Here is a 27,900-nt window from a genome sequence, read left to right on the forward strand (position 1 = left end):
ATAGGTTCAATATGACACACCTGAAACGAAACAACAATCACAACTATGGATGCACACAAATTCTCCAAAGAGACCCACAAAATTCAAATAAACCTTTAACAACCTTAAGGTTATGGCAACTTTTTTGGGACCAAAGAGGTGTGTTGCTTGTGGAGTTTATGCAGCCTGGAACAACAATTAATGCACATTCATATTGTGAAACTTTGCAACGCTTACGGAGAGCTATTTAAAACAAACAAAGAGGCATGCTGACTTCTGGAATTGTTCTGATCCACGACAATGCCCATCCTCACAGCGATCGCGTAACCCAACGGCTCCTTCAGCAATTTCAATAGGACATTTTCGAACATACACCACATAGTCCCGACCTAGCGGCGAGTAACTTTCATCTGTTCCCTGAACTGAAGCAGTGGCTTGGCAGGAAGTGCTTCCAAAATGACGTGGAGCTGAAAGAAACTGTCACAACTCACTTCCAATCATTGGCGGGAACATTTTATGAAAAGGGTATTGCAAAGCTTGTTCACAGATATGACAAATGCCTCAATCGTCAAGGTGATTATGTAGAGAAATAACCTGTATTGTACATTACTTTTGGTAATAAAATCTTTTTTGTATATTCACCCGTCTTTTCTTTACAGCCCATCGGAAGTTGAAAAAAAAAAATAGCCCTCGTAATAATAATAGGTTGTCATTATTTATTTAAAGTTTTGTCCTACATGGAAAGTTTTCATAAGTTTTTGTTTTAAGTAAATTATTTAGAAGTTAATTCAACATGTTAAAATTATTTGAAACAAATATCAGACTGAAAATTTAATATTTAGCTATCAGTACATTTGAATTACAAAGTGTAACCAATAAAAATTTCTTGTAGATACTAAGCTTTAGATTACATAAAAAAAAATAAATAAATATACATTGGAATGTTTTCCTTTGCTTCATTGTTTATGTATGTTTTAATAAATATTTAGTACATAAAATTTAGTTTAAAACATTTCTTCTGTTAAAAAACATTCCATTTTGTCTGAAGTTAATAAAAATAAATAAATAAATAAAACTTTCGCACTTCAGCTGCATTCAGATCATATATTTGGCCCATGTGCAATTTGAGTTTGAGACCACTGGCATAAAACATCACATATCAGTAATGATAATATTACAGGGTTCGTACACATTACTGCGCATGGAAATTAAGTACTTTTAAGGACTTTTAAGGACCATTAATGAAAAAAATTAAGGACCTATGAGCAAATGGGAACTGAATAAACTCAATTAAAAATGTTATTCTATGCCTGAATTTCACTTTTGTAATACCATTCTAAAAATAAAATAGATCCCTAAGTAGTATACATTATTACTAAACATGAATTAACTAACATAATTATTAATAAGTTTGAGAATAAAATAAACTTCATACAGTTTATCAAGTAGCATTAAATATTTTACACTTATAATAGTTGGACATATTTAAAAGAAGATAAGAGACATTTACATTTTACTAATAGTTAGCTTTATGCTGTTTTTTTTATTTATTTTATTTCATTTATTTATTTTAATGCCTTATTTTGTCACATACTTGGTCAGTCTAGAGGTTTAGAAAATAATAGAAAGATTTTATGTCAAACGGCATAGGTTAAAATGAGAAGTGAGATCATAATCAGCATGATTCACAACAAAAGACTGAATGTCCCTTTGCTGCTTGTTTATAGAGAGACCTGCTGACTGGAACAAACCTGAAAGGCCTGATGTAGGCATGGTTGACAGATGTTGAAAGTTAGTCAAACTCTGCTTAATGCAGTTAATGGCATAGCTTTGTGCAGAGTTCTAGGGGTTGTAACCCAGTTAATATACTTTAAGGTTCCAATAAGCCATTAAAGCACCAGAGGTGATACGTTATTTTATATATAAGTCTCAGTAGATGCAAAGAATAAGTTTTACTTGATGGTGTTGATGGTTACTTGATGGGTGTTGGATGATGTACTAATCTGAGACAATTACATGGGAAAAATGCTTACTATGAAAAAATTAAAAAGAAGACATTTTAATTAATTACATAGCTAATTTTGCTTTACTAAGAGCTGTTTTGTAAATTATGCTTTATAGCTATATACCTTGTTTATTTTTCAGATTTAAAATATTGTATAATAAGTTGCCAAAATGAAACTTTATAATATGACACTGAAAAATAAAAATGTTTTATTTTAATGTTATTTTTTAAATATAATTCTAATATATTACCATTATTTTAATGAAATTTATCAATGTTATGATGTTTTAAAAAAATCACTGAAAAATTCTCAGATCTCGGAATTAAAAATTTTCTATAGAAACTGATCTTAAAATCGCCAAAATGTTGACAAGTTGTCAAATTTAGAACCATTTAGTAAAAGAATTCACAACCCCCAAAGCGAAAAGTTGCTTAAGAGCTCTTTATTAGAAAAAATGAATTTCGAAATGCTTATGTTTCACTTCTTGCTTAGAAACTCGAGTATCCAATCATTTATATTAGAAATAGAAACAATTTATAACCCATGAACCCATTCAAAAGATAACCATATACGTCAGTGAATTGCCAAAAATATTCCTCCAAATTACTAATTCACACTCAAAATGGCAGTCGTAAAAACAGAGAGAAATTTCAGATGATTAAAATTAAGGACCTTCTACTGAATTTGGCCAAAATTAAGGACTTTTAAGGACCAAAAATCGACTTCAAAAATTTAAGGAATTTTAAGGACTATTAAGGACTCTTAAGGACCGTACGAACCCTGTATTATGTGTACATCCCCAAATTACCTTATTTTCACTTAACTGGCCTTATAACAAACTGGTATAAAATGACCTAATAAACATTCTATTATGAAATACTGACATGATAAAATTTTTGAGAGCAGATTTTTTATGAAATAAAATCTGCTTGCAGACTATAACACTTAATATAACTTAACAACAGTCTAAATTAAGTTCATCATTTACAAGAATACACACAAGATTATTGAAATACAAAAACAGTTACAAGATATAAATTAATGTCTTGTAGTTATTACAAATATAGAAACATTAAAAATATTTACATTTTTGCCTATTAATGATTAAGGATTAAACATAGAAACGAAATAAGGAGCATACCCTCATCCATTTGTTCTTTAAGACTCTTCACCTCTTTAATGATATTTTCAGGCAACTGTGACGCAGAAACATTAATATTTTTAAATTCTGAATATAGAGATTCATTTAGTTCTAAAGGATGAACTTTAGGATACCTATTTTACCAAACAGAACAAATCAATACAGCATAATTCAGAAAAAATACAAATGAAATACTATTGCAATAAAACATGCATATATCATATTAAAATGTTCTTAAATACTACCATTTTTTTTTTTTTTTTTCTCTCAGTCGAGAGCCTTATTAGCCTAAATACTTCTTGCACTTGTATTTACTGTAGAATTTACATAATTCAAATCTGTGTAGATGAAAAATTTAAAAAATATGCACCTAAAGTGTTAAAAAGTATAGTTAGATACTTTATAAACTTCTAGTTACAAAATTTCTTAAGTTTTTGAAATTTATAAAAAATTATCTTAAGTCAATATGCAAGAGGTGGTCTGAAAAATAAAATCTAACTTTTGGCATGATTCCTGTAGAGCAAACATTCTTTACTCGTAAACCATTTATCATGCTTTAGTTTATTGGGAACAAAATTTTCTTACTTTTATGTAAAAAATTCAGAGAAATTTATATGGATTTTTCTCCAAAACAAGGCAGCAGTTCCAAATTTTAAGAAAGCATGTTGTTTTACCTAAGACTGAATCTTTAATTCCCAAAATGAATAAATTCTTTTTGCACTTGCTTCCCAAATTTATCCCCAAAAATTATAAACTTAGTTGATAATAGAAATGGAAAAATAACAGCAGCAAATTAATTAGCAAATTAATGAATATCTTTGAATTTTAAATGTAAAGTTGGAAAACACTTTGGATTTAGTACTAGATTCTAGTTACGATTCTCTACATATAATAAAACAAAGAGTCTGTCTGTGTGTGTGTGTCTTTCCTTCGCGCTGTGCGTAAGCTAATAGACACACGGCTACGAAATTTGGTACATAGGTGCATCTAGACAAGAGCCAATGCACCTCGAAGCGATTTTTTTGGAATTCGATTTAGAATTTTTTTAATTTTATGTTTTGTGATGAAATCGCGTCATTTTCAGACATAATGGGAAAGCGAGATTTTACTCTACGCACTCCATTTTCACATCGTCATGAAATGTAGGCACTTAGCTATTTTACGAACTTAAAATAAATTTCAAGTTTCAATAAACCGATTAAATACGAATTTATTTAACAAAGTGAGCTTAACACCTTTTCAACGGGATTTTTTCTAAAAACGTTTATGTTTAAAAATGTACAGTTTATTTTTCTTTGATTTTTGGACACGTTAATTTTTCATCCTTGCGACTGCTTATACAAAAAGAATTTTGGAAAAAATGATAATATTTTGCATTTTAAAAATTTTTTTTAATGAAGCTTCTGAGTACACTTCTCACATCTCGCATCTTTACAAATGTGATTTTGGCAGTGTTCCAACTAAAAATCTCTAACGGGATAAACTGATGTCGCTTTTTCCGCGGCGGGGGGAAATATAGTTAGAACACACAGGAACGATGATATGGAATGAGGTGTAGATCCGGCACTGTGCCGCGTATGATATTTCATATTTGTTTCAATCATGTTATTGTTTTCAATAAATAATCAAAAGACAACTACTGTGAATTAAATGACTCAACACTTCAGAATGAAGATATCACAGGCAACAATTTTCCTTTCTTATTAGTGTTGATAGATTTTTGATGAAATCGCATCATTTTTAATAGTTTCATTCTTTTAGAAATATGGGTTGGGCAACAATTTTTCATTGTATTTCTTATGTCACTGTTTTTAAGAGATTGGCATATTTCATTGCCATTTTTTTTAATGTTTTTTATAAATTTGTTCTGCAGAGTAAAATTCTGTGCGGAATGTTTTGTTTTTTGAGTTTCTTTCATGTTATTTTTTGCTTATTTCACTGTTTGTAAGATATTGAAAAGTTCTGCATGATTTTTTTTCTTCAACGGAAAGTTGGTTAATTTTTTTATTAGGATACTTAATAGTTGTATTAAGGGATATAGCTTATTTCATTGTAATTTTTGGTGCTACTTTGGTAGACGGTTGCACGGATTTTGCCAATTTTTCTTTTGGCGAGTAATACGACTTATGGTAAACCCATTCCTGGATAAGTTATTTATGGTAACCGATACTTTGTTGTCATTTTATTTAAAAAATAATGCGTTTTATTATGCATAAATTCCTCTCTACATATAACAAAACAAAGAAGCCATTTTTCCGGTACATTTAAAAGCCAGACAAAGGCTGGCAGCGAAGCTGCTAGTAGTTAATATAACTCTAAGCTAAAAAATTTTGCATTTTGTTGAAAATAAAAAAAATAATGAATTTCTTATATTCAACTAAGTTTGCATATGTTTATTCTTCAACACATAATGTATTTACTTATACCAAATATTGCAATTCAAAAAATGAAAAAGAAGATTAAATAATCAGTATATTAGGAATGGTATATACTGCTTTTTGAACTGTAAAATTGCACTTTTCTTGGTAAGATTTAGTTATTGATTTCTTAGCAAATGTGCACTAAAAATAAATATATGAATACAGTATAAAGTCCAAAATCCAGACATCAGTTATCCAGGATGATCTAAAATCCAAACTTCAAAGGCACAAATTTTTTTTTTTTTTTTGTATGCTTTATGCATGCACATTTGATTTTTCCTTCCATAATAAAACATGTGGAGATTTTCCCTTAAAAATTCCGATTCTTAATTTCATTTAGGCACTAAATGAAATACATCGTTATCAAAAAACAGTCATGTAAGCATAAATTTGTGAGATTAATAATTTGGCTCTGCAGCTGAGTGTCTGCTTGACATCACATCTCAAACCGAAACATTCATCTACTTTATATCCCTGATGCCGACCTGGCAAGTCATTATGTACTATATTTTGCTTTCAACACTGCATGTTTACCAATACATGACAGCTTCAGTAATAACTCATGCAGTGACGTCTAAACTTTTTTTTATATTAGTAATTGAATAACAAGAGTAAGGCAACCTTTTCTGCTAACATTATACTTGGCGATGATTATAATTTTTTTAAATGCTCTAAGAAATGTTGACGAGAAAAAATTCAACAAAAATTTCTTTTCATATGCTAAAAAAAGATTTTGTTAATGAAACTCATATGACAAAAGATTACATTTAGTACTATTTTAATTAAGAATAACTGATAAGTTATTCACCATAAACTCGGAAGCAGTGGCAGAATTTAGGGAAGACACAATTTTTGGAATCTGGGGAAGCACCGAGCGGCAAAAATTAAGGGATGAGAAGTTTTTTATAATTTAGGGGGGGGGAAGAACTGGGATCCAAAGTTTAGGTGCGGCAAAAATTTAGAACTTAGGAAGGTGCTTTGTAGCAGAATTTAGAGACTGCACCAGGCGGTATCTAGCACCGGCCCTAAATAAAGCCTTAAGTATATGTGGGAGTTTATTTATTCAGGACTCAGATTAGTTTTAAGCATGTGCAAGAAATAAATGTAGGTATATTAAATAACTAATACAATTCAGGCTTAATTCAGTACGCAATAGGTGCAAGACAAAATTTAGCAGAACAACTTGGCTTTCGTCGCCAATCTTGCGATACACAGCCAATAATGTATAACGGACGCTATTAAGCTAGGTTAAAATTATCTTAACTGATTAAGGCATTTCAGTTAATGTAGTAGACTGTGCTGTTCCTTAATCTTCTAATTTAATCCAGCTTATTATTTTTTGCAGACTGTTATTATTACAGCAATTTTATAAAAATTAAGCTTAACTTTCGATTATATAGAAAAGAGTTTCCAGTTCTGGAGCTGCCAAAGGATCTACAAAGTGAAATCATGTTTTGATGTCCATTAAACAAAAAGTGGAATTGCTTCAAAAAATGGATTAAGGCATATTCGTCTCAAAATTATGGAACGAGCATGGCATTGGAAAGTCAACTGTATATGACATAACAAAAATTAACTTTTTGAATTTTTTATGGAAGCAACTTAAACAACTTACATTGAAAGAAATGTTTAATAAAGCAAACAAATAACTATTAAGCCCTTTTTTTTTTTTTTTTTTTTTTTTTTTTTGTAAATGTTGATACCCTTTAGATCATTATTGTTCTTTATTTCATAAATTATGATTTCATATTTCTAATTGTATAATTTCTGCATGCCATCTTACAAAATAAAAATTTTACATTAAATTTAAATTGATGATCTATTATCCGTAAAAATCCCAAATTCAGAATCGCTGAAGTCCTGACGAGTCCAGATTTCGGACTTTGTACTGTATTAGTTCTACTACTACTTGCTTTCACAGCCTCCATTACCAAAATAGAACCAAGATTTTTGCCAATCTGCCATATCTCCCAACTGCTTTTAATATGACATAAAAAAACTTATCTTTCCCACAGGATTTCCACCACATGAATTCCAAAAGATAAGACTGTAGATGGTTGTTGTGATGTGGATGTTAACGGTACCAAATGTAGAGAAAATGTGTGTAATGGGTGCAAAATGTTAAATATATGTCGAGTCATACCTCTTTCCTTTTCATTTCACCATATAACGGAGCCCGACAATCTTCCCACATTTTGGGTGCGAGCAACCATTGTTGAATCAACAGAATGAAATGTGTGCTTCACAATTAAATATCTGTAACCAGTCTTTTCAAGCTTTTCTGTTTTATATGCTAACGAACAATTTGAATATATTGTCAACCCTTCAACTAGGTGGTCTACAATTCTTGATATCAGTGTGCTTACTTCTTGATTTGGAACCTGAACAAAGCACTTGCCCCTTTTACAGCATAAGCCACTGAATATGCACTATTGTAGAAGTACCCTGCTAGCATTGTTTTTTCGCCATATGAACAAACTCTCATCAATTTCGACTATTTTGCTGCTTATTATTACATTTATATTGTTATTGTATATTTTTATTATTTGCTATTGTATTTATTGTTTATTGTTGGATTTATTTGTGGTATATTATTGTACTGAATATTTATCCCTCAAATTCGGAAAGTTGAAATCAAAAGTGAAAGTGTTTATGGTTGCCCTTTGTTTGGCTACCGTTTTTACATAATTCGGCGATTTATCACGGAAGCCATGAAAATCAAATAGTACTGAATATTAAATAAGAAACCTCTCTAACACATTAAGCATATAAAGCAGATTATGTTAACAATTTTTAAATTTTTTATCAATATTTTTCATGTTATATGAAATATAACAGGTCACTAAAAAGCTGGAAATTATTTCATACCTAATTACCACCACAGTGCTCTCAATCAAAATTAAAATGAGCTAGGCATACAGCTTTCATTTTTTTCCTTAATTAGTTAAGACAAAGCAATTTCACATTAATCAAGAAATTTATATAAATAATTGGACTGGGTATTAATCAAACATCCAAATTTCATAATTTTCTGGCTAAGCTAAACTATGAATCATACATTTAAATATTTATTTCCAATCATAAACAATAAAATTACATAAATCTGAACAAGACTGTTTCTTACACAGAAAAATTAGAATCAAGTATAAGGAAATGAAAAAACCAGTTTTTCAAATGCATATATGTGGTAAAAGCTTGGCTATCTGGAAAGCTTGGGAAATGCCAAAATCTGGATATGCGAATACTGCAGATAGTCAAGTAAATGAAAATTGGAATTCGCAGCAGAAAAGCCAAATGAATGGAATAAATTTCTGCTTTAAAGTTCTCCCAATAGTCCTCTTTTTTATTACTAAATAGAATATTAGAAGCCTACATTTAAAATTATATAAGATTTTTGCGGGGAAGATATGCATTTCAAGCATGAAAGCCAATGTATTTCATAGGTCTTAAACGTGAAAGTAAAGTATCTTATCTTATTATGAGATCCCACCATACATGAAAGTTAGCCAGAGAAGTTGCCAAACTTGCATCAATCATTGCAGCACAAATTTAAGCGAAAAAATTGTTATTTACATAAACAGATATAAATTTTATACACTGAAGAGCCAAAACATTGTGACCACATACTCAGTAACATGTTGCATGACCTTTGGCCTGACACTTACCATGGCATTGATGGCACAAGTTCTTAGTAGATGACTGGAGACAAGTTGTACCAAATGTCTAAGCATCAGTCATGCAAATTCAAGCTGCTCAAATGTCCTCTGTTGGGTTAAAATCCAGTGAGTTAGGTGGCCAGGATATTAACTGGAATTCATCCTTATACTCCTCAAATCACTCCAACACAATTCGAGCCTTGTGACATGGGGTGTTGTCCTACTGGAAGATATCATTTCTGGTTGGGATGATAGATACCATGTAAGGGTGTGATTTGTAATTATGTTCAGATAGTCTATAGCTTTCAAAGTTTGTTCTACCACAACTAAGGGTCCCAAAGCTGCCCATAAGAATGTTCTCCAAAGCATAATATCACCACCACTAGCCTGTATATGCTCTGATATATAAGGGGGGGGAGCAACTGTTCACCTGGAAGATGGCGTACCCTGAAACGACCATCGACGTGATGATTCATCCGACCAGGCAACTGTCTTCCATATCTCCATAGTCCAATCTTGATGCTTCTGGCTCACTGTAGTTGCACTTGTCAATGACGCTTGGTCAACAGAGGCACACAAATGAGATGTCTGCTGCACAGCCCCATATCCAACAGTGTCCGCTGAAATGTGTGTTCCAAAACACTTGCACTTGAACCAGCACTGTATTGGGCTATTAGCTGAGTCACTGTGTGGTGCTAATTTTGCTGTACTAAGCAGGACTGTCTCCAATGCCTTTTTTGTTTGATGATGCATGTACATCCAACACCTTGGTGTCTACTTCTGTTTTCAACATCATTTATCCACTTTATATAAAACTAAACACAGCAGATCATGAACAACCTACCAATAGCGCAGTTTTGAAGATAATCATTCTGAGTCTTCGGGTCATTATAATCTGCCCTCTATCAAATTCACTTAAATCAGCAAACTTTCTCATCACTTGCAAAAGTAAATGCAAGAATGATTTCTTACCTTCTCCAGTAACAGTTAAATACCATATCCACTTAATCACATGCTCTCCGCATCATCCAGACAAATTCAGAGAAAAATATGGGGATGGTCATAATGATTTGGCTCATCAGTGTATACATCACATAAAAACTTAAATCGTTTATTGCAGTTTTTTCATGCTACATCACCATTTTTCGGTCGCTTTCAATTAAAGTCACACAACATGTCTTTCTTGATGTCAGGACACCATAACTTACAAACTACCCTACTACATGCTATCTCATGAAAAGCAGGCTACAAATATTAATAATTTTCTCGAAATGCAATGAGAAAAAGAATATCTTTACAAAAATTAAACTAGCTTATCATGAATTAATTTGGTTTGTATAAAACCAAGGAAAATTCTTATGACTGTGTTGTGACACCATGCTTATCCATTTTTGGCACTGAACCACACTATTTGGGGACAATATACATGCTAATAATACAACAAGCTCTATAATGGTATTATAAATGTCTTATTTACACTCATGTCCATAAATTAAGGATAATGCAAAACCAGGCAAAGGAAGAGTTATAAGCAAAACAAATTTGACTTATTTGTAAATATTATTTATTAAACAAAAGGTAAAGAGCAAAAATAAGATGCTATATGTTTGATATAATTAAAAAAAAATTAGCGATTTTTTCTACCTAGAGCAAATTACAACAAAAAAAAAAAAAAACTATTTATACAATAAACCAATATTACATGGTTCATATGATTGTTAATACATTGTATGTCTCCCAGACGATGCAATACAGTCCATACAATGCCTAGGCATGCTGAGTATCAAATTATCGTTCTGATCTTGGGGGATATTACACCACTCAAAAAGCAATGTTCTCCGAATCTCCAGTGGACATGTAGGAGGAGGTTGATGGGCTGCAACTTGTCGGCCAAGCATGTCCCAGACGTATTCTACTGGATTTAAATCCGTAGAGAATGTTGGGCAGTCCATATGGGTGATATCCTCCGAATGAAGGCATTCACTTAAGATGTTTGCACGGTGAGGTCAGGTGTTGTCATCCATAAAACAAATTGTGCGCCCATGGCGCCCCGAAACAAACATACATGTTGTTCCAGAATGACGTCCCGATAGATTTGGCTTATCATGGTTCCAATTTGAACATGCAGGTCAGTTCTGGAACCCAGAATACTTCCACCCCAAACGAGCACTCCTGCACCACCGTAACAGTGTCGTTCAATGATGTTTTCTTGGTGGTAACGGGCACCTCGAGCTGTCCATATGAAAGTCCGGCGAGAATCAGGCCGTAAGCTAAATCTGTACTTGTCAGAAAACATCACACAAGCCCACTGTTGCGGTGTCCACAATGCATGCTCTCTACTCCAGACTAACCCTAGGCGACAGTGAGTTGCAGTAATTGGAACGCATCTTACAGGTCTACGAGCATATAGAACCAATCTGCCCTAAGCGTCTGTACACGGTCTCGAAATTGTCATACCAGTGGCTGAAGAGAGCTGACGAGACAGATCTGAGGCTGTGTTCTGCCTGTTTCTTTTGTCAGTAACTGCCAAATACCGGTCCTCATTCGGCGTTGTAACTCTGAGGCGACCCGTGCTGTAACATCTACTCACATTACCAACATCTTGGAATCGTTGCCAAAGCCTGGAGATGGCACTCTGGGCAATTCCGAGTTTGTCTGATACTTCCAGTTGGGTACGCCCACATTCCAGACGGCCGATAGTTCTACCACGTAAAAAATCATCCAAATGCATCCTTTGTGTCATAACTATTCTGTTATTGTACTGAAATGCTTATAAAGCGTTGCGAACAATTTTACTTTTTTACCTGTATTCCTTATATATTACTCTCTTGCACTCTCGTCATTGTGACGTACCATCGGTGTCATCTGGGTACTTCCTGAAGTTTGCATATGATTCTTGAAGATGTGTCTAGTGATTTTACAGGTAATATATTTATTTAAGAGTTCAATTTCTGCGTGACTCTGAATTATCCTTAATTTATGGACATGAGTGTATTTAAGTTGTGGAGAAACTTTTTTTCTAAAATTCTAAAATATTCTCGTTACTTGAACTTTCCAGTTAGTCCAACTTGAACTTTTTTATGGTCACAATACAAACCTTTACCACTGAGGTTTTATAGATATACAAGCACATATACAAGAAAAACAAAAGAAGAGAGATTTCCTTTTTATATATATATGTTGAGAATCGAGCATTTGATTGATATTATGTGCAGTTTCAGCGGCATCATTGTTTTACTGTTTTGGTATGTTTTATGCATCTGGCATCACTATTATTTTCGTCATTCTAAAAATTGTCATGTAAACAATAAGATGTGTGTAAGTTCTCTTTACTTTTTTTTGTTAATAAAGTTAAAAAATTCAATTAGCCATCACTAATTTAAAACAGTTTATGGGTTTTAGTGACATTTAACTGTGTAAATAAATTAACGATGGCTATGTTGACGTATTTGAATCATGGATTTTTTTTTTTTTTTACTTTCGTTTTGAATTTCAATACTTCCACCTGAACAGTGTGTAGGTAGATGCTACAGTGTACTGATAGCCTCTTTTTTTTTTTTTTTTTTTTTTTTCCTGCATATTTCCTGAATAATGAATAATTAATATGGAAGCTAAAATTTTTTTCAATGTACCAAATTGGAACGTTTATCCAACTGGACTGATTGGAAATTTCAAATAAACTATTTGTGCTCAACGATTGTGCAGGCATCTTTGATAATTCCCTTATCGAGCTAAAAGCTCCGGCAGAAAGCGTGAATGAAAAAATGATACACGAGTACAATGAAACCGCAAAAGTGTATGCAAAGGCGAATGTGAAAGCTGCTGTGATCATTCGCACAAATGTATCACCGAATGCGTTAAATTTGATCCATGTGCATGGTAATTCTGCACTAGCAATATGAAATGAGTTATTAAATAATTTTGAGAAGGTGTCAAGCATGAAATTGGAAACTCTTTTGCAACAGTTTTTCACTTTTCAGATCGATAAAGACGAAAGTGTAATGCAATGACTCGTACGTTTACATACACTGTGGGTGGATCTTCAACATGAGCAAGAGTTGAGCGGCAAAGGAAAGTTGCCGTAAAACTTGCTAGCGCCACGAATCTTATCTACTCTTCCTGATGACAAATATATCAAGTTCAAATCACAGTGGGACTCAATGCCAAAGATGGAAAAGTCACCTGAAAAACTGATCGAACAGATCAACATGCGGCTGCAAAGAAGAAATCAAGAGCTTAAAAACGAAAGTACGATAACATTTGTGGCAAATATTAATTATAGTGCAAAACACAGTGGAAAGAAATGGAAGAAAGGTGGTAAGAAACCTCAGATGGTCAGCCAATCCCAACCCTTGACAACAAATAATGCCAAAACGATGAACAGACTTAGTAAGACCAGTGATGGTGTGAAAGTTTTCAATGGCATCTGTTTTCGTTGTAATAAACCCAGGCATATTGGTAAATTTTGCCCAGATTTTCGTTACATGCCAACCACGATGAATGGCAAAACAGAGACCTTCTTTGCAAATACTCAATACAGTGCATTTGCTTGTCAAGAAGATGATTGTGGCCAAAATGTGTGGCTTTAAGACGATGGAGCTACAGCACACATTACAAATTCAGCCAAGTATTTCAAGACGTACCGTCACTTTAACAAACAAGCAGAAATCACAGTCGGTAACAAACAGACAATACCAGCATATGGCTGTGGGGACATTATATTACACTTTGCATACTGACATGTGCGTAACAGTTGGAAACGTACAAAAATCTATTGAGCTCACTGATGTACTGTACACACCAGAAAAATGGCAAAAATTTGTTATCAGCCTCAAAGGCAATGAAGCGAGGAATCTTGAACTTTGTTGATTCAAATGATATGATTTGTCATTTATATATAATATGTGCAAAACCAGTCAAGCCACAAGGGGGTTCTGCTGCTGCAGCCTACTTGGTTGACAACTTCTTTTCCTGAGACTGCAATGAAGACGATGACAAAATTGCCATTATCACTTTGGCATCGACGATTGGGCATCAAGGAATACAGTACGTGAAACAGTACTTGCACCAAAATGGTATAGATTTTAATGACGGTGGACTATTTTGTGAGCCATGTGCGTATGGTAAACAAAGTCGATGAACATTTAAACCAAAATGATTCAAAACACAAAAGTCTGGTCAGATTATACATACAGACTTACTCAAATCGCCAGTCTTATCAAGAGATGGAAAGAAATACATGTTAGTGATTAAGGACGATTACTCTAAGTTTTGATACGTAGAATTTCTGAGACATAAAGACGAGGCTGTGGATAAAATCAAGCAGTTTCTTGTTCAAACCAACAAAGATGATATAAATGTAAGAGAACTGGTCACAGACGGTGGTCGTGAATTTGACAATGATAAATTGGTGAAACTGACTGATGATGCAAACATCAAGCTGCGAATCACTACGCTATATACACCAAAACAAAACAAATTGGTTGAAAGAGAGAATCATACAATAATGAATGCAGTTTGCCCTATGATCAAGGGTTCAGGCCTACCACAGTTCCTATAGGCAGAAGCAGCATCTAAAGCTCTCTGCGTTCTCAATCAAACCGGACCTAGTAAGACTACAGGAAAATGTTTGAGGAATGGTTTGGACGCAAGCCGGCAATCAACAGAATTTGAGTTTTTGGATGAGCTGCATTTGTACATGTACCAAATGTCAATAGAGGTAAATTAGATGACAAGGCTATAAAGGGCTATTTGTTGGTTATTCTGATGACAATGGTTATCACATTTTCATACCATCAAGGAATGATACGATAAAAAGTGCCAATGTAGTGTTCAATGAACAGCAAATCAGCATTACTTTCCAACCTTCAAAATTAGCATCTAACACCGGTCTATCAAGCGGTATGAAGTTTATTTTGGAAGATGCACACAATGATGCAGACACACAGGGAGTTGGTGATCTGTGCACTGATGAAAATGAACCAACACAGATGACCTCGCATACATTGCGAGACCATTCAACTATCCAACAACCAGTCAGATTTATTGACTACGACGTGTCCTTCTGAAGTTGGAAGAACTTAAAACATATGACGAAGCAACGAAATCTCCTGAATACGCCAATTGGAAATAAGCCACGGATGAAGAAATGGCTTCGCATGCCAAACATGGAACATGGCAACTTGTTGAGCCACCTAACAGACATAAAATCCTTAACAATCGCTGGATTTACAGAGTGAAGATAAATCCCGATGGCTCAATCGAGAGATTCAAGGCCCATTTAGTAGCAAAAGGGTACACCCAGGCAGTGAATATTGACTACGAAGACGATGAATATTGACTTCAGCCCAGTGTGTCGCTATGACACTATTCAAGCTCTAATTGCAATGGCAGGCAAGGAGAATCTTAACTTATTCTATTAATGAAATTACGTTTATAGTCTCAATTATTATCATTTGACAAAATGCACTATAGGTATTCACTTAATTCGGGTGTTGAGCTGCTTTTCCCTTGATAAATCCGACTCAAACATTGAGTTGAGCTATTTACCATTAATTTCAATTTTTTGGTACATATTTACTGTGTATTTGAAATGTATTTAATTTTTACAAGAGTTCTTTTTAAAATTATTTGTGCATTAAAATTTCTTAATTTTTTCTCACCCTTTTTGATTTTGAAGTCATCCTGATTCGTAATTTTTACATTTAGTTCTTACGAGATACAGTACACTTGCAATTATCCGCGGAATTGGACGGCGCGGCCGCCGCCGATAACAAAAAACGTGGATAATCTGAAAAAAGCTAAAAACGGATATAGCACAAGAGAAAACAGTCATTCCAACTTTGAAAAATCGTTTTTTGTACAATAAAATGTGAAATAAACAGCAGGAAATGTTTAACTAATGCTTAATATTTTAGTATATCACTTAAAACTAACCTAAAATACATTTTGTTAATGAAAACAGAAAAGTGCTTTGTACTTACGAGAGGCGCAAGAATATACAGAAAAATTAATAAATATGTACTGTTTTAATACTGTAATGTATTATGTAATTACAAAAGCATAACTGTAAAACTACACCTTTTTGAAGAAATCAGTCATTTGTGTTTTCTTCTTGCTTTGGAAGCATTTTCTCTTGATCCGAGATTGCATTTTTCGTAGCATAAGTTTCTCGGCCAACTCTGTGTCGTCTTGTTCTTCCAAATAGCTCATCAGTCCGTCAACTTGTTGCAAAGCCGCTTCGTGAGTGTTTCGCATCTGCACAGTGGGCTCTTCTTCGCCTTCACTTCACTCTCCTTCATTTTCGGTCTCTACCCTTGCTTTCTTCACAATTTCGTTATCTGTCAAGCGTTCGAAGCCAGGTTCATTGACGTCACACTCCAACCACTCGTTAATGTTTTCAGCATCGACGTTCTCACCACCCGGAACTGTTTTCATCATATCAGCAAGAGTTGGCGTGGGCGTGTCTACATCTTCATTCTCTTCCTCACAACTCAAAGAGTTGTTGTTGGCTTCAACATTAGGCATGAGTTTTCTCCATGATTTTATGAGGGTTGACGATTTCACTGAGTCCCATGCAGATGCAATATCGTAGATGCTGTCCAACAGGGTTGCCACTCAAACAGGAGAATGAAATTCCCTGACTTTTCCAGGTGTGTTTCAAGAAAATTCCAGTCTATCCGCGTAATGTACGTTGGCTGTGCTAAGAGGTAAATTAATTATGGTATTACTTGTATTGTGTAGCAAATTCACTTAATTATTCAATAAATCCCAGAGGACATTTATTCTTAATTATTCTTGGTATACTTTGTTTGATAATTTTGTTTAGTTTTCCACTTAAGAAACTTAATAAAATTTAAGATATATATATTGGATAACAAATGTATGTTTTATTTAATTATTACTCATGATCATCACCAGTTCAACACGAGGCTAATCCAGTCCTTATAAATCACAACGCAATGCTAAATTGTCGCCAAGATCAAAATGACCCATTTACTGCGCATCAAGATGTCGCCAAATCCCATTCTTATTCTAACCAAAGAACGTCTATGTAAAGAAGAAAAGGTTCCATACAAGTAAAATGCTATTACGCCGCTAGAATGCGGAGGGAAAATTTGCCAAGGTATTTGGCGACGGAACCTGGCGATCAGAATTTCCCTCTCCGCGATGTGTACAGGAAATTGAGAAACACGTGTTAAGAAGAAATGCTCTTTGACAAAAAGAAAACTACAAAAATCTGTTTTTAAATTATTGCGAAAAATCCAAGAAGAAACGTTTTATCAAAGGACGTTTCTTCTTGGATTTTTCGCAATAATTTTAAAAACGGATTTTAGAAGTTTTTTTTTTTTCTCTGAAAATAACTAATCCATGAATTAATTTACTTGCGCCAAAAAATATTTTCTTTTCCTTTAGAGTTTAACCACTTGCGCTAAGACTAAACTACACGGTTGCGGTGCCGTGCGCTACTATATAACAAGCGGTAAAGTGTCTCATTTACGCCGCTCCGCATCTGCGAGTGCAATCCAGAGCTGTAACTCGAGAAATAAACAATCTCGTTGTTAGGCGACATGTGCACCACGTTATTTTCATTTTTGCGATAAATGCTTATCGACGTGGTGTTCACGTCGCTCGCGGTTTGAGACAAAAGCATCTTGACGTGCGTGGCATGTCTTTTTAGCGCAATTGGTTAAAGAAATTTTAAACGATATTCATTTTATGAACTCTTGATAACGTGACCTTCGAACTTCGACACCGGTTTCAAGCTTTGATGACAGATATATCAGACATGCACAGCTGTTTCCCTCTATGATGGAACGGAGCCACAGCCACGTCTGTTGCAGAGAGGTTTTCCTTCTTTACAATACATATTCTTTGATTCTAACCTCCATAGTACCGTATACTAGGATTAAACCCATTTTGTTTTATACGAGAACAGGTACTTTCTTTAGTTCATGCACTGCACATGCGATTCTCGAGAATACTGGAAACCAAAAGTTGCGGGAAAGTTGCTTTGCCTTTTTAAAAGACAATCAAATTGAAGCTGCGAAAATTGGCTCTATGCCAGCTACCCGAATGACACTCACATGATACATAATTTGCCAAAAAAGTTACCTCTTCCGACGTCGGCGCAAAAATTGCTTTTTTTGGCGGGATCGTTGTATGAACTTCCCTGACTTTTCCAGATTTTGACAAAAATACTTAAATTCCCTGACTTTTCCCTGAATATTTTGGTCAATTTTCGAATTCCCTGACTTTTCCCGGTTCTCCCGGTTTTCCAGGTAGCGTGGCAACCCTGGTCCAAGATTGTGTAGTGTTTCCAAAACTCTTTCTGATCATAACCTTCTTCAATTTTGGTCATTAGCAGCTTGGTTTGGTATGTTCTCTTCATTGTTGCAATCACTCCTTGGTCCATGGGTTGGATTAGCGCAGTAATGTTTGGGGGGAGAAACTTTGCAAAAATTTGTCCATCAGAAGACTTTAGCAGGCTTGTTGCTGAGTGAGAAGGTGTGTTGTCGATCAATAGCACAGCTTTTTCAGGCAGGTTTTTCAATTTAAGATGTTTACGCACTTGAAGAACAAAGATTTTTTTGAACCATTACTGAAAAAGGTTTCGGTTCATCCATTCTTTTTTTTTTTTTTTTTTTTTTTTTTTTTGGTTAAAGTAATCAATGGGCAAATTTTCTATCATTGTGCCTTAGAGAGATCTCGTTTTTTTTTTTTTTTTTTTTTTACTTTCCAATGACAACAAGTCTAAGTTTATGTCCACCGGTAGCATTACTGCAAGACATGATAGTGATCCTTTCCTTGCTGCTTTTATGACCCACCGCTTTACTTTCACTTTCAAATGCTAAAGTGAGAGTGGGAAGACATTTCCACAAAAGTCCCGATTTGTAGGCATTGTAAATTTGTTCAAAAGATAGCTCTTCTTTAAAAACAAATTCTTCAAATCAATGGTGGAAATCGTCGGCTGCTTGTTGGTCACCACTAAGTTTCTCCCCATGAAGTCCAATTTCTCGAATTCCATGTCGCTGCTTAAAATGAGTCAACCAGCCAGAAGATGCATCAAAATTTCCTTTCAGGCCTAACAACTCAAAAAAGGTTTTTGCCTTTGCCCCAATGATAAGACCATTTACAGGGGTACCCTCTTTTCGAACTTGAGCTAACCACTCTATCAATGCAGTGTCTAGCTCATCAAAGGTGTTTTCATAGTTCCCTGCATAGTTTTACGCATTTTCATTGCAAAAGGACTGTCCGACATTGATGCAAAGTTCACCAGTTTGTTTTTTGTTTTAGAATGTCACGCACTGTTGTTTCTGCGATTCCGTAATCCAATTCCATCTGCTGCCTTGTAGCGCCGTTTGCTACTTTGGAAATTAATTCTAGTTTTTGTGCAATCGTCAACACAACCTTCTTTCGTTTTCCTGACATTTCAAATCGGTAACGAAAAAACAAAACAAAACCAAAAAACACAAACACTGAACACAATAAAAGATAAAAAATTAACTTTGACTGGTTTGCAAACACCATCAGGCTTAAACTAACAATGGCGAATGGGAGGAAATGGACCTGTCAGTAAAATTAAGACGAGAGAGGGGGGTGGAGCGCGCACTGCAAGGGTTAGTAAGAAATCACTTACTCATCAGAGGGGAAGGTTCTGAGAAGGCCTGGGGTATTTTTGCTATAAATAAGCACAATGTTAGCAAATTTAACGTTTCGCTCAGTTTCGTGAACATTTTTATTTTCTTTGCTTGTAAAAAAAAAAAAAAAAAACTTTGTGCGGCAGGCATGGATAATCGGGAGTCTACTGTAGCTTTTTTTACTTTAATATTGTTTCTAATTGTTACATGATTTTACATTTTTGCTATGGAACTATACTGTCAAATGTATTTTTTAGCATTAGCTTTTAAACATTCCTCTTACTTATAAAATTAAAACATTTTGCAGCTCAATGTGCAAAATTCTTGACCACTAAGGTCTCTCTAATTCATGTTCTCTTGCTACTTTCTATGTGTGTATACATATATATATATATGTATATATATATACATATATATACATATGTATATATATATATATATACATATGTATATATATATATATATACATATGTATATATATATATATATATACATATGTATATATATATATATATATACATATGTATATATATATATATATATATACATATGTATATATATATATATATATATATATACATATATATATATATATATATATACATACATATATAAAAATCAAAAATTTAGTGTGCAGAATTTTTTAAAAAATCACTATTTACACAGAGAAAGCAAAACTACAGCTCTCTAGCATTATACACCACACATAATTCAAATTTTCTAAATAAAGATTTACATACTTTATGCTATCTTGAAATTCCTCAAAGCTGAAAGTTTCTTCTGTCTGATATGTCACTTGAACACTACTCTTTTTTGGCACAACTAAAGGCTTTGTCACAACATGGAGATGTAATATTTTCTATTTGAACGAAATATGAAAAATGATTGGCCAAAGAATCAAAAATCAAGTCTCTTTTACAGCGAACATTCATTAATATTTTGAGCAGCATGATTGCTTTTATCTCGGACAAGAAATTTATCATCTTGCATATCACATTATTTATTATTTTACATATACTATCTTATATATATCCCATTTTTATTTAAAATACTTTGCTTTTTTACATTCTTTAATAATTTACATATGCTAATGAATGGAAGGTTATGAAAATAAACATCAATAATTATATGAATTTAACTAATTACCATAATTTAAAATACTTTATTACTTTATTATGTTCTTTATGATTAGATGCAAAATGACTTGCTACTCAGTTTACGTTAGGTTACCTGGCTACGGTAAAGCACATGATGACTGTCTGCCTAAGGAGATAGATGCTTTCATGGAGGACTTCTAAAAAAACTGTTTTATATTCATGGCAAAGATGGGAAAAATACAAAAACAACCATGTAGTTAGCTGTTCATCTTGATTCAAACTCAAGTCAAACTACCAGTATTCATCATTCTCAACCACTCAGTCACTAGCGAGGCAACTTGCTACTCAAAGAGTAAATGATCATGCCATTTATGCAATGAAAACATTTACAACTGAATTCTATTTTAAAATAAAAGTTTCAAGTGAATATGCACCAAAAGTTTTTATTATTATACCCCCTTCCCTAAAATATTCATAACTAAATCTAAACTTTACAATAAAAAAAGGAAAAGAAGTTAATATTTTCCTAATTGAATTTAAAAGCAGAAAAAAAAATTAAATCTACAGCTGTATTTTTACTCACACATTAATTACATACATTTGTAATGCAAAGAAATTAACAGAACAGAGGGAGCAAATTACTAATATACTCTCAATTATACTTAAATATTTAAAAATATTATTTAATTAAAGAAAATCTTTTTTGATATTGAATTAAAAGACTAAAGGAAAAATGTATACTAAAACTTACATCAAAAGGTTTTTCATGGAATTCTCCTTTCAGAGTAATAGTTAAATTAGTTGCATTATGATCTGGATGTAGAACTATTCCTATCACAGAATACTTAAGAGATATTGCTAATGTACGAATAACAGGATGTTCTTCATAAAACCCTCCTGTTATGGAATAATTCTGCTTTAAAAACTGTGTTAAATTGAAATATCCAACAAATTCACCTAAAAAATTAAATAAAATAAATAAACAGCATGTCACAAAATATAGGCTTGAATACACTGAATTTATAAATCTGTACACAGTAATTACTAGAGAATGAAACATTTTTACAATAAAATCCTATATGACAACAAAATCCTCTGAAACACACTTGACAGATAATGATATTTTTAAATCATTATCAATAAGAACAAAAACTGCAATTGTACATCACCATTCAATGCAATATAAAATGAAGTTAAATAAAAACCTTGACTGCTTAATGAAGATATATATATATATATATAATATAAGAAAATATGATGGCGAACACACAACCTTTAATTAACTTTCTGCAATTCAGGATCTTTCCCCTAGACCAGTACCTTCTAGAATTTGCTAGTCTATTACGTAATTGCTACTATAAATACTGAGTACGAACCGTTTTTCAGTCAGATCTTTTCTTTAATAAACACATTAAATCAACTTATAAAGTTAATTACTAAGTAAGAAACATGAATCAATTATACTGAAATGAAAATTCACAATAATCACACAACCTAAAAATAACATTTACCAACAATTAATAACTCAGAAAATGATGTATACACAACACAAAACCAAACTATTACACAGCTGTTCTTTACTAATAATAGTACACTTCAAAGTTGTGCAGCAATTGCACTGGTCTCTCTAAGTTACCTGTTTGAGTTTTTATGAGCTAGGAGGGAACCTAACCATCTCTGCCAGGATAGGTTTTTATTGTCTCACCTCTTGTCCACAAATTCCCAGGCAAATGGTTATCATATACAAAGACTGACTAGACACTTTGGTAGGTGGACATAAATTCAGAGACCTTAAAGAACCAATCAGGTCTTCTCTGGATACTCTTGTAACTGGAATAGGAAGTAAACGTTTACCAATTACGAAATGAGCAGGAGTTAGCAGTGAAGGCTCTGTTGTATGTTATAGGCCAGGGGTGGCCAAAGTGCGACTTGCAAGCCTGATACGGCTCACACAGGCAATTTGTGCGGTTCATGCATATAAAATATATGTATGAAATATGGTAAACTAAAACTATTCAGTGTCCAAAAGGAAGTAATTAATTAGTTTAGACTCTTTTTACAAAGTTATCAGGGATTTCTTTCTATTTAAAACCTCCTCCACTACTTCTATAATAATGTAAATATGAACTTATAGCTTTTAGAAAATTTAGATGAGGCTCTCGAACATTCCTGAATTCAAATGTGCAGCTCTTACTGACATGAAGTTTGGCCAACCCTGTTATAGGCCTTGAATTATTAATTACGGTTTCAATTTCAAAGAAAACTCTTGCTAGCTCATTCTATGAGAGACAAGAATGCGCAACTATTTTTCTTAAACAAGTTTTGATTGTTCTAAAATGCCTGTCCCAGAACCCTACTCACCATGTTCCTTTTTCAACATTATTTCTCCATATTATACAGTGGAAGGAAAAGAAATTTTGTGCACACAGAAGTTGAATACACTTCCAGATTTTTTGCAACTTGAGAGCAACGCTTTAGGGCTAGAGTTAGCAAATACATGGAGACTAACATTAAGTTTTTCACAACTATCAAAATATTTTCTTGGAAGAGAAAATTTTTTCAGCACCTCTAATTCAACTCGCCAGTGAATTCAGTCCTTAATTATTTCTAATGGGAAGGTATCATCCCAGTTCACACACCTAATGTTCAAATATAACTTATAATATAAAAATGATATGATTTTTACTTTCCTCTAGAAGGGTTAAAACACTCATAAACTCTGGCCATGATTTGGAGAACAGTTTTTTTTTTTTTTTTTTTTTTTTTTTTTTTTTTTTTTTTCCCTCAGTACAGTCATCTGATAATTTTCTTAAAAAATCACAGTTCAGCTTAATCTTGTCTATTTTGAGACTCCAGATCATGCCCCAAAATTTTGAAGCGTTAGCTATTCTAAACTATAACCCTTTTCAATCCACCAGGAATTAAGTGTTTCAGAATTTGACCTTAATTTTCTAAGCTTCATCTTAACGTTTTAAAAAATCTTAGCAGTGTCTGAGGATAATCGACATGCCTCTTCAATAATACAAATCATCTACATACAATGAGGAATCTAATATTTCATAACTTTCAGGATTTGTGCTTTTATATTTTCAATATTTTCAATATAAAATTTTATCATTATTGCTAAAATCACTAGACAACAAAAAAAACCGAATGGAACACATTTAATCTTAAAACTTTATATTCTTCCTTGCTATCCCCAAACTAAAGAAATTTTAAATATCTGGTTGTAACAAAAGTTTTCGGCAAAAAAACTTTTATTAAGAAAGTTAAAACTTTCTTAATGAAGTTCGAAAAAAAAAAAAAAAAAAAGATGGAAGTAGTGCCTCTAGTGCAAGTAGTAATCACCACAACAAATCTATCATTTTCTTCCAAAGTTTTGGTAGTTTTTCAAAGTCTTTGGCCCAGAAACTTAATTTCTGTGTGTCTAAAAACAGATCAACCTCACTTCAAATGTCCTATGCGGAATGGAAGATAGCACTAGCAACATGTAGCTGCAGGTGTGAAAAAAGTAGAAGTCTGAGGGAGTGATGTCAAGGCTATACGGTGAGTGTGGCAAGAGATCTCATTTAAGTCCATACAGAGTCCAGCTGGTAAATGCAGACATGTGGTTTTGTATTATCTTGATAGAAAATTACCTTTTTGCACTGGAACTCAATTCAACGTTTTTCCTTGATAGCGGCATCAACACGGACTAGTATCTGGCTGTACACCTTACTGTTGAGGGTTTTACCTTTTTCCAAGTACTTTTTGTGAATATTGCAATCCCACCAGATGCAAAGCATGATCTTTTTATTAGTAAAATTGCACTCGACGATGCTGACAATGGGGGCAGATTAACCCCCTTTTCCACCTGTGTTGTTGACGTAAATTCACTTTTCATCACAAGTGACGATTTGGTCTAGAATTCTGTTGAGTTGATATTTGAACAGAGTACAGGCCTGAACATATCTGTTCTTATCTGCTTGAGTCAGCTCATGTGGCACCCAGCGGTTGAACTTGTACATCGAGTTTATGCGATGCATGGCGCGACTAATAAACATGGCAATTGATCACACTTCTCTATCATTGCCTGGATGAGCATGTTCTTGTTCACTGGAGGATATTTTTGACAAGCAAATCACCTTCCCAGAGTATCACAAACATTTTTATTGGGATTTAGAGTTACAGAATGTTCTGGCCATACAAGGTGTTGAATATTTTTGCTGTCTATTCAATACCGAACAGCAAGGGTTCGATAGCATGATGCGCTGTAGTCCATAAAAAGAAATTTGTCACTGAAAATGCCACAGAAAAGGGAAATATGAGGCAGCAGAACTTCATCAATATATTGTTACCCGTTCATAGTCCCGAATGTAACCACATGTAGGGGAATGTGGCCATTGATCATGATGCCAGGGCATACCATAATACTGCATCTCAGATACTCAGATATCTCAGATCATAACTGACACCACTATCATGCCAGATCAGGTGGCATCTACAATTTGATACCAGACTGAACCTACTCTCTTCTGAAAATAGCACACAAGCCCAGTCTTGTTCAGTGCAACTGAAATGCTTGTGACACTACTGCAAACAGGGGGTATATTGCTATTTCGACAAAAGGACCACACAACAGTTCTGTGAGTATATAGTCATTCTTCTCCCAAACATCCAGCTACAGTTTTTCAGGAAATTTGTTGTCCTATGACAGCAAAATATCCCTTCCACACCTAGCTGTGGTGCCTCAGTTTCTATTTGCCTATAGGTCAATTTCTCTGACCTTCTGCAATACATACATGTAACACGACCTCCCTTGTGAGACTGGCTACACATTTCAGTTGTTTTAAATGAATTGCACAATTGTGAAACAACTCTTTGGGTGATGCTGAACTCCTTGGCAACATCTGTTACTTTCTACCCTTCTTCGATCTTTTCAATGATAAAGCCACGCATAAAATCATCTAAGTGATATCATGAAGACATATTGAAATTTTAAAGATCAACAGTTACATTTTTGCGATAAAACTTCCAATTAGTACAACAGCTGTCCACATATGTTAAATGTTCTACGTCTTTGGTGCTATCATGTCATAAAAAGGCAAAGAAATGAAAATTTGCATATGCAAACCTCTTCTTACAGTATCTCACACTTATTCATATTTTCTATAGTTTGCTTCCTTTCATTTTGTAGCTGCTATGGTTGATAGTATTGTCCACCTTTAGCAATTGTTCAGCACTGTAGCTCGAGAACAGTTTTTCTAATATTCCTCAGAAATAACTACATCCGATTCCAACGAATTCATATCAGTTACAGAATGAATTCTCTTCTAATTCTCTCACACTATTTTTTCCATCTAAAAACAATTCATACAATTTGCATTATTCATCCGTATCTTTCTTGGCTAAACTTTCCTTTAACAGTTTAGAAACTATCTAGTTCTGTCAATATTTCACATTAATACATAAATGTACCTGACTGCAAATTATAAAAATTCAAATTAAATACTTTAAAAATTTAATAAAATTCATGTTCTTGCCTAAGTTTTAGAGTGTGATTTGGTTCCATCCATCTGAAGTTTTAATATTAATTAATGATTAGTTTCCATCCATCTGAAGTTTGCAATTCTTGGTTTTTTACAAATCGAATAACTTCCCGCCGATGCACCATATTAGTACAGAAATTAAAACAAGGTGGTCAATCCAGTAAAGACACAGCATCCAGATGATTCTTTATTGTTGACATTTATTATACTGTTTTACATATATATTCACATTTTTCTTATTATTAGGTGGACCAACATTCACAGAAATTGCATAATGAATCAATATGTGTTTCTCTTCTTATTTTTACATTACATAACATTTGCCTAAAAATACATTCTCTGAACTCAGACTCTTTTTGTTTACATTCATTCTGCTGCAAAGCAGTCCCATCTATTTTCTCTATTTTCAACAGCTAGAAATATAATCACATAGTAATTGTTAATTACACTGGTGTGCAAAAATTAAGGACGAGACGGTTTTTTCAATATAACTTTGTACAAAAGTTTTCCAAATCAACACATTTAATACCGTAAGATCCCCAATACGTAAGGACATAAGTAATGTAAGCAACACTTACTAAAAGAGAAATCAGAGGGATAAAAAGAAGCTTTATTGAAAAAGTAGCATGGAGCGCAATGCGACTGAAGGCCGAAACATCCCTGTGATGGGTGTCCAGCAAGAAACATCCGGTCTTTAATAGGGGATATGATCTCCCCTGACTGGCTAGGCAGGTTTCACAGCATCTGCCCATGCGGAAAATGAGGGTGTCAATGAGTTGTTGAGGCATTGCTGCCCATTTGTCTTGCAGTGCCAATCGAAGCTCCAGAATCATTACTGGTGGTAAGGTACGAGCTGCCAAGCGTCTGCCTAGAAAATCCCATACATGCTCGATGGGATTGAGATCTGGAGATCGTGCTGGCCAATCCATACGTTCAATATCCTCACTCTCTAAGAGCTGTTCGGCAGCTACTGTGCGATGACATGGTGCATTGTCGTCCATGAAAAGGAACTGCGGACCCATAGCGCCTCTAAAAAGACGCACATATGGAAGAAGAATCTCGTTACAATAGCGGGTCCCGTTGACTGAACCTGCGTCGAAGATGTGAAGGTCTGTACGACTACCAAGCATGATGCCTCCCCAAATAAGAACACTGCCACCTCCATACCTTTCCCTTTCAATGATGTTCGAGGGATGATTGCGCCTTCCCCGCTCTCTCCAGATGTGTATGCGATGAGAATCGCTACTCAGACTAAATCTGCTCTCATCTGTAAAGAGTACTCATCCCCATTCATTGTCTCTCCAATTCCGGTGTTCCCGGCACCACAGAGAACGCTTTCTCCGATGGGCAAGCGTTAGAGGTACGCACCGTACAGGGCGTCGTGCAAACAGACCACCACTATGCAGTCTTCTGGCCACGGTAAAACGCGATAT

General features: G+C 34.0%; 1 protein-coding gene across 2 annotated transcripts in view; it reads right to left on the reverse strand.

The window, feature by feature from the left end:
* The window catches only part of Gnptab (N-acetylglucosamine-1-phosphate transferase subunits alpha and beta), a 116,284-nt gene that overhangs the window by 38,266 nt on the left and 50,118 nt on the right, over window positions 1–27,900 (reverse strand). For both annotated transcript variants that reach the window (XM_085827727.1, XM_085827726.1), the window contains exons 13-15: window positions 21,691–21,896; window positions 20,583–20,701; window positions 3,127–3,260 (exon numbers count right to left, since the gene is read on the reverse strand). In XM_085827727.1, coding sequence (XP_085683853.1) covers window positions 3,127–3,260; window positions 20,583–20,701; window positions 21,691–21,896 — 459 coding nt within the window. The remainder of the gene's footprint in view (window positions 1–3,126; window positions 3,261–20,582; window positions 20,702–21,690; window positions 21,897–27,900) is intronic.

Source organism: Stegodyphus dumicola, chromosome 12 (genome assembly GCF_044657685.1).
Source record: "Stegodyphus dumicola isolate Sdum_Otavi_A_Nest chromosome 12, ASM4465768v1".
NCBI lineage: Eukaryota > Metazoa > Arthropoda > Arachnida > Araneae > Eresidae > Stegodyphus > Stegodyphus dumicola.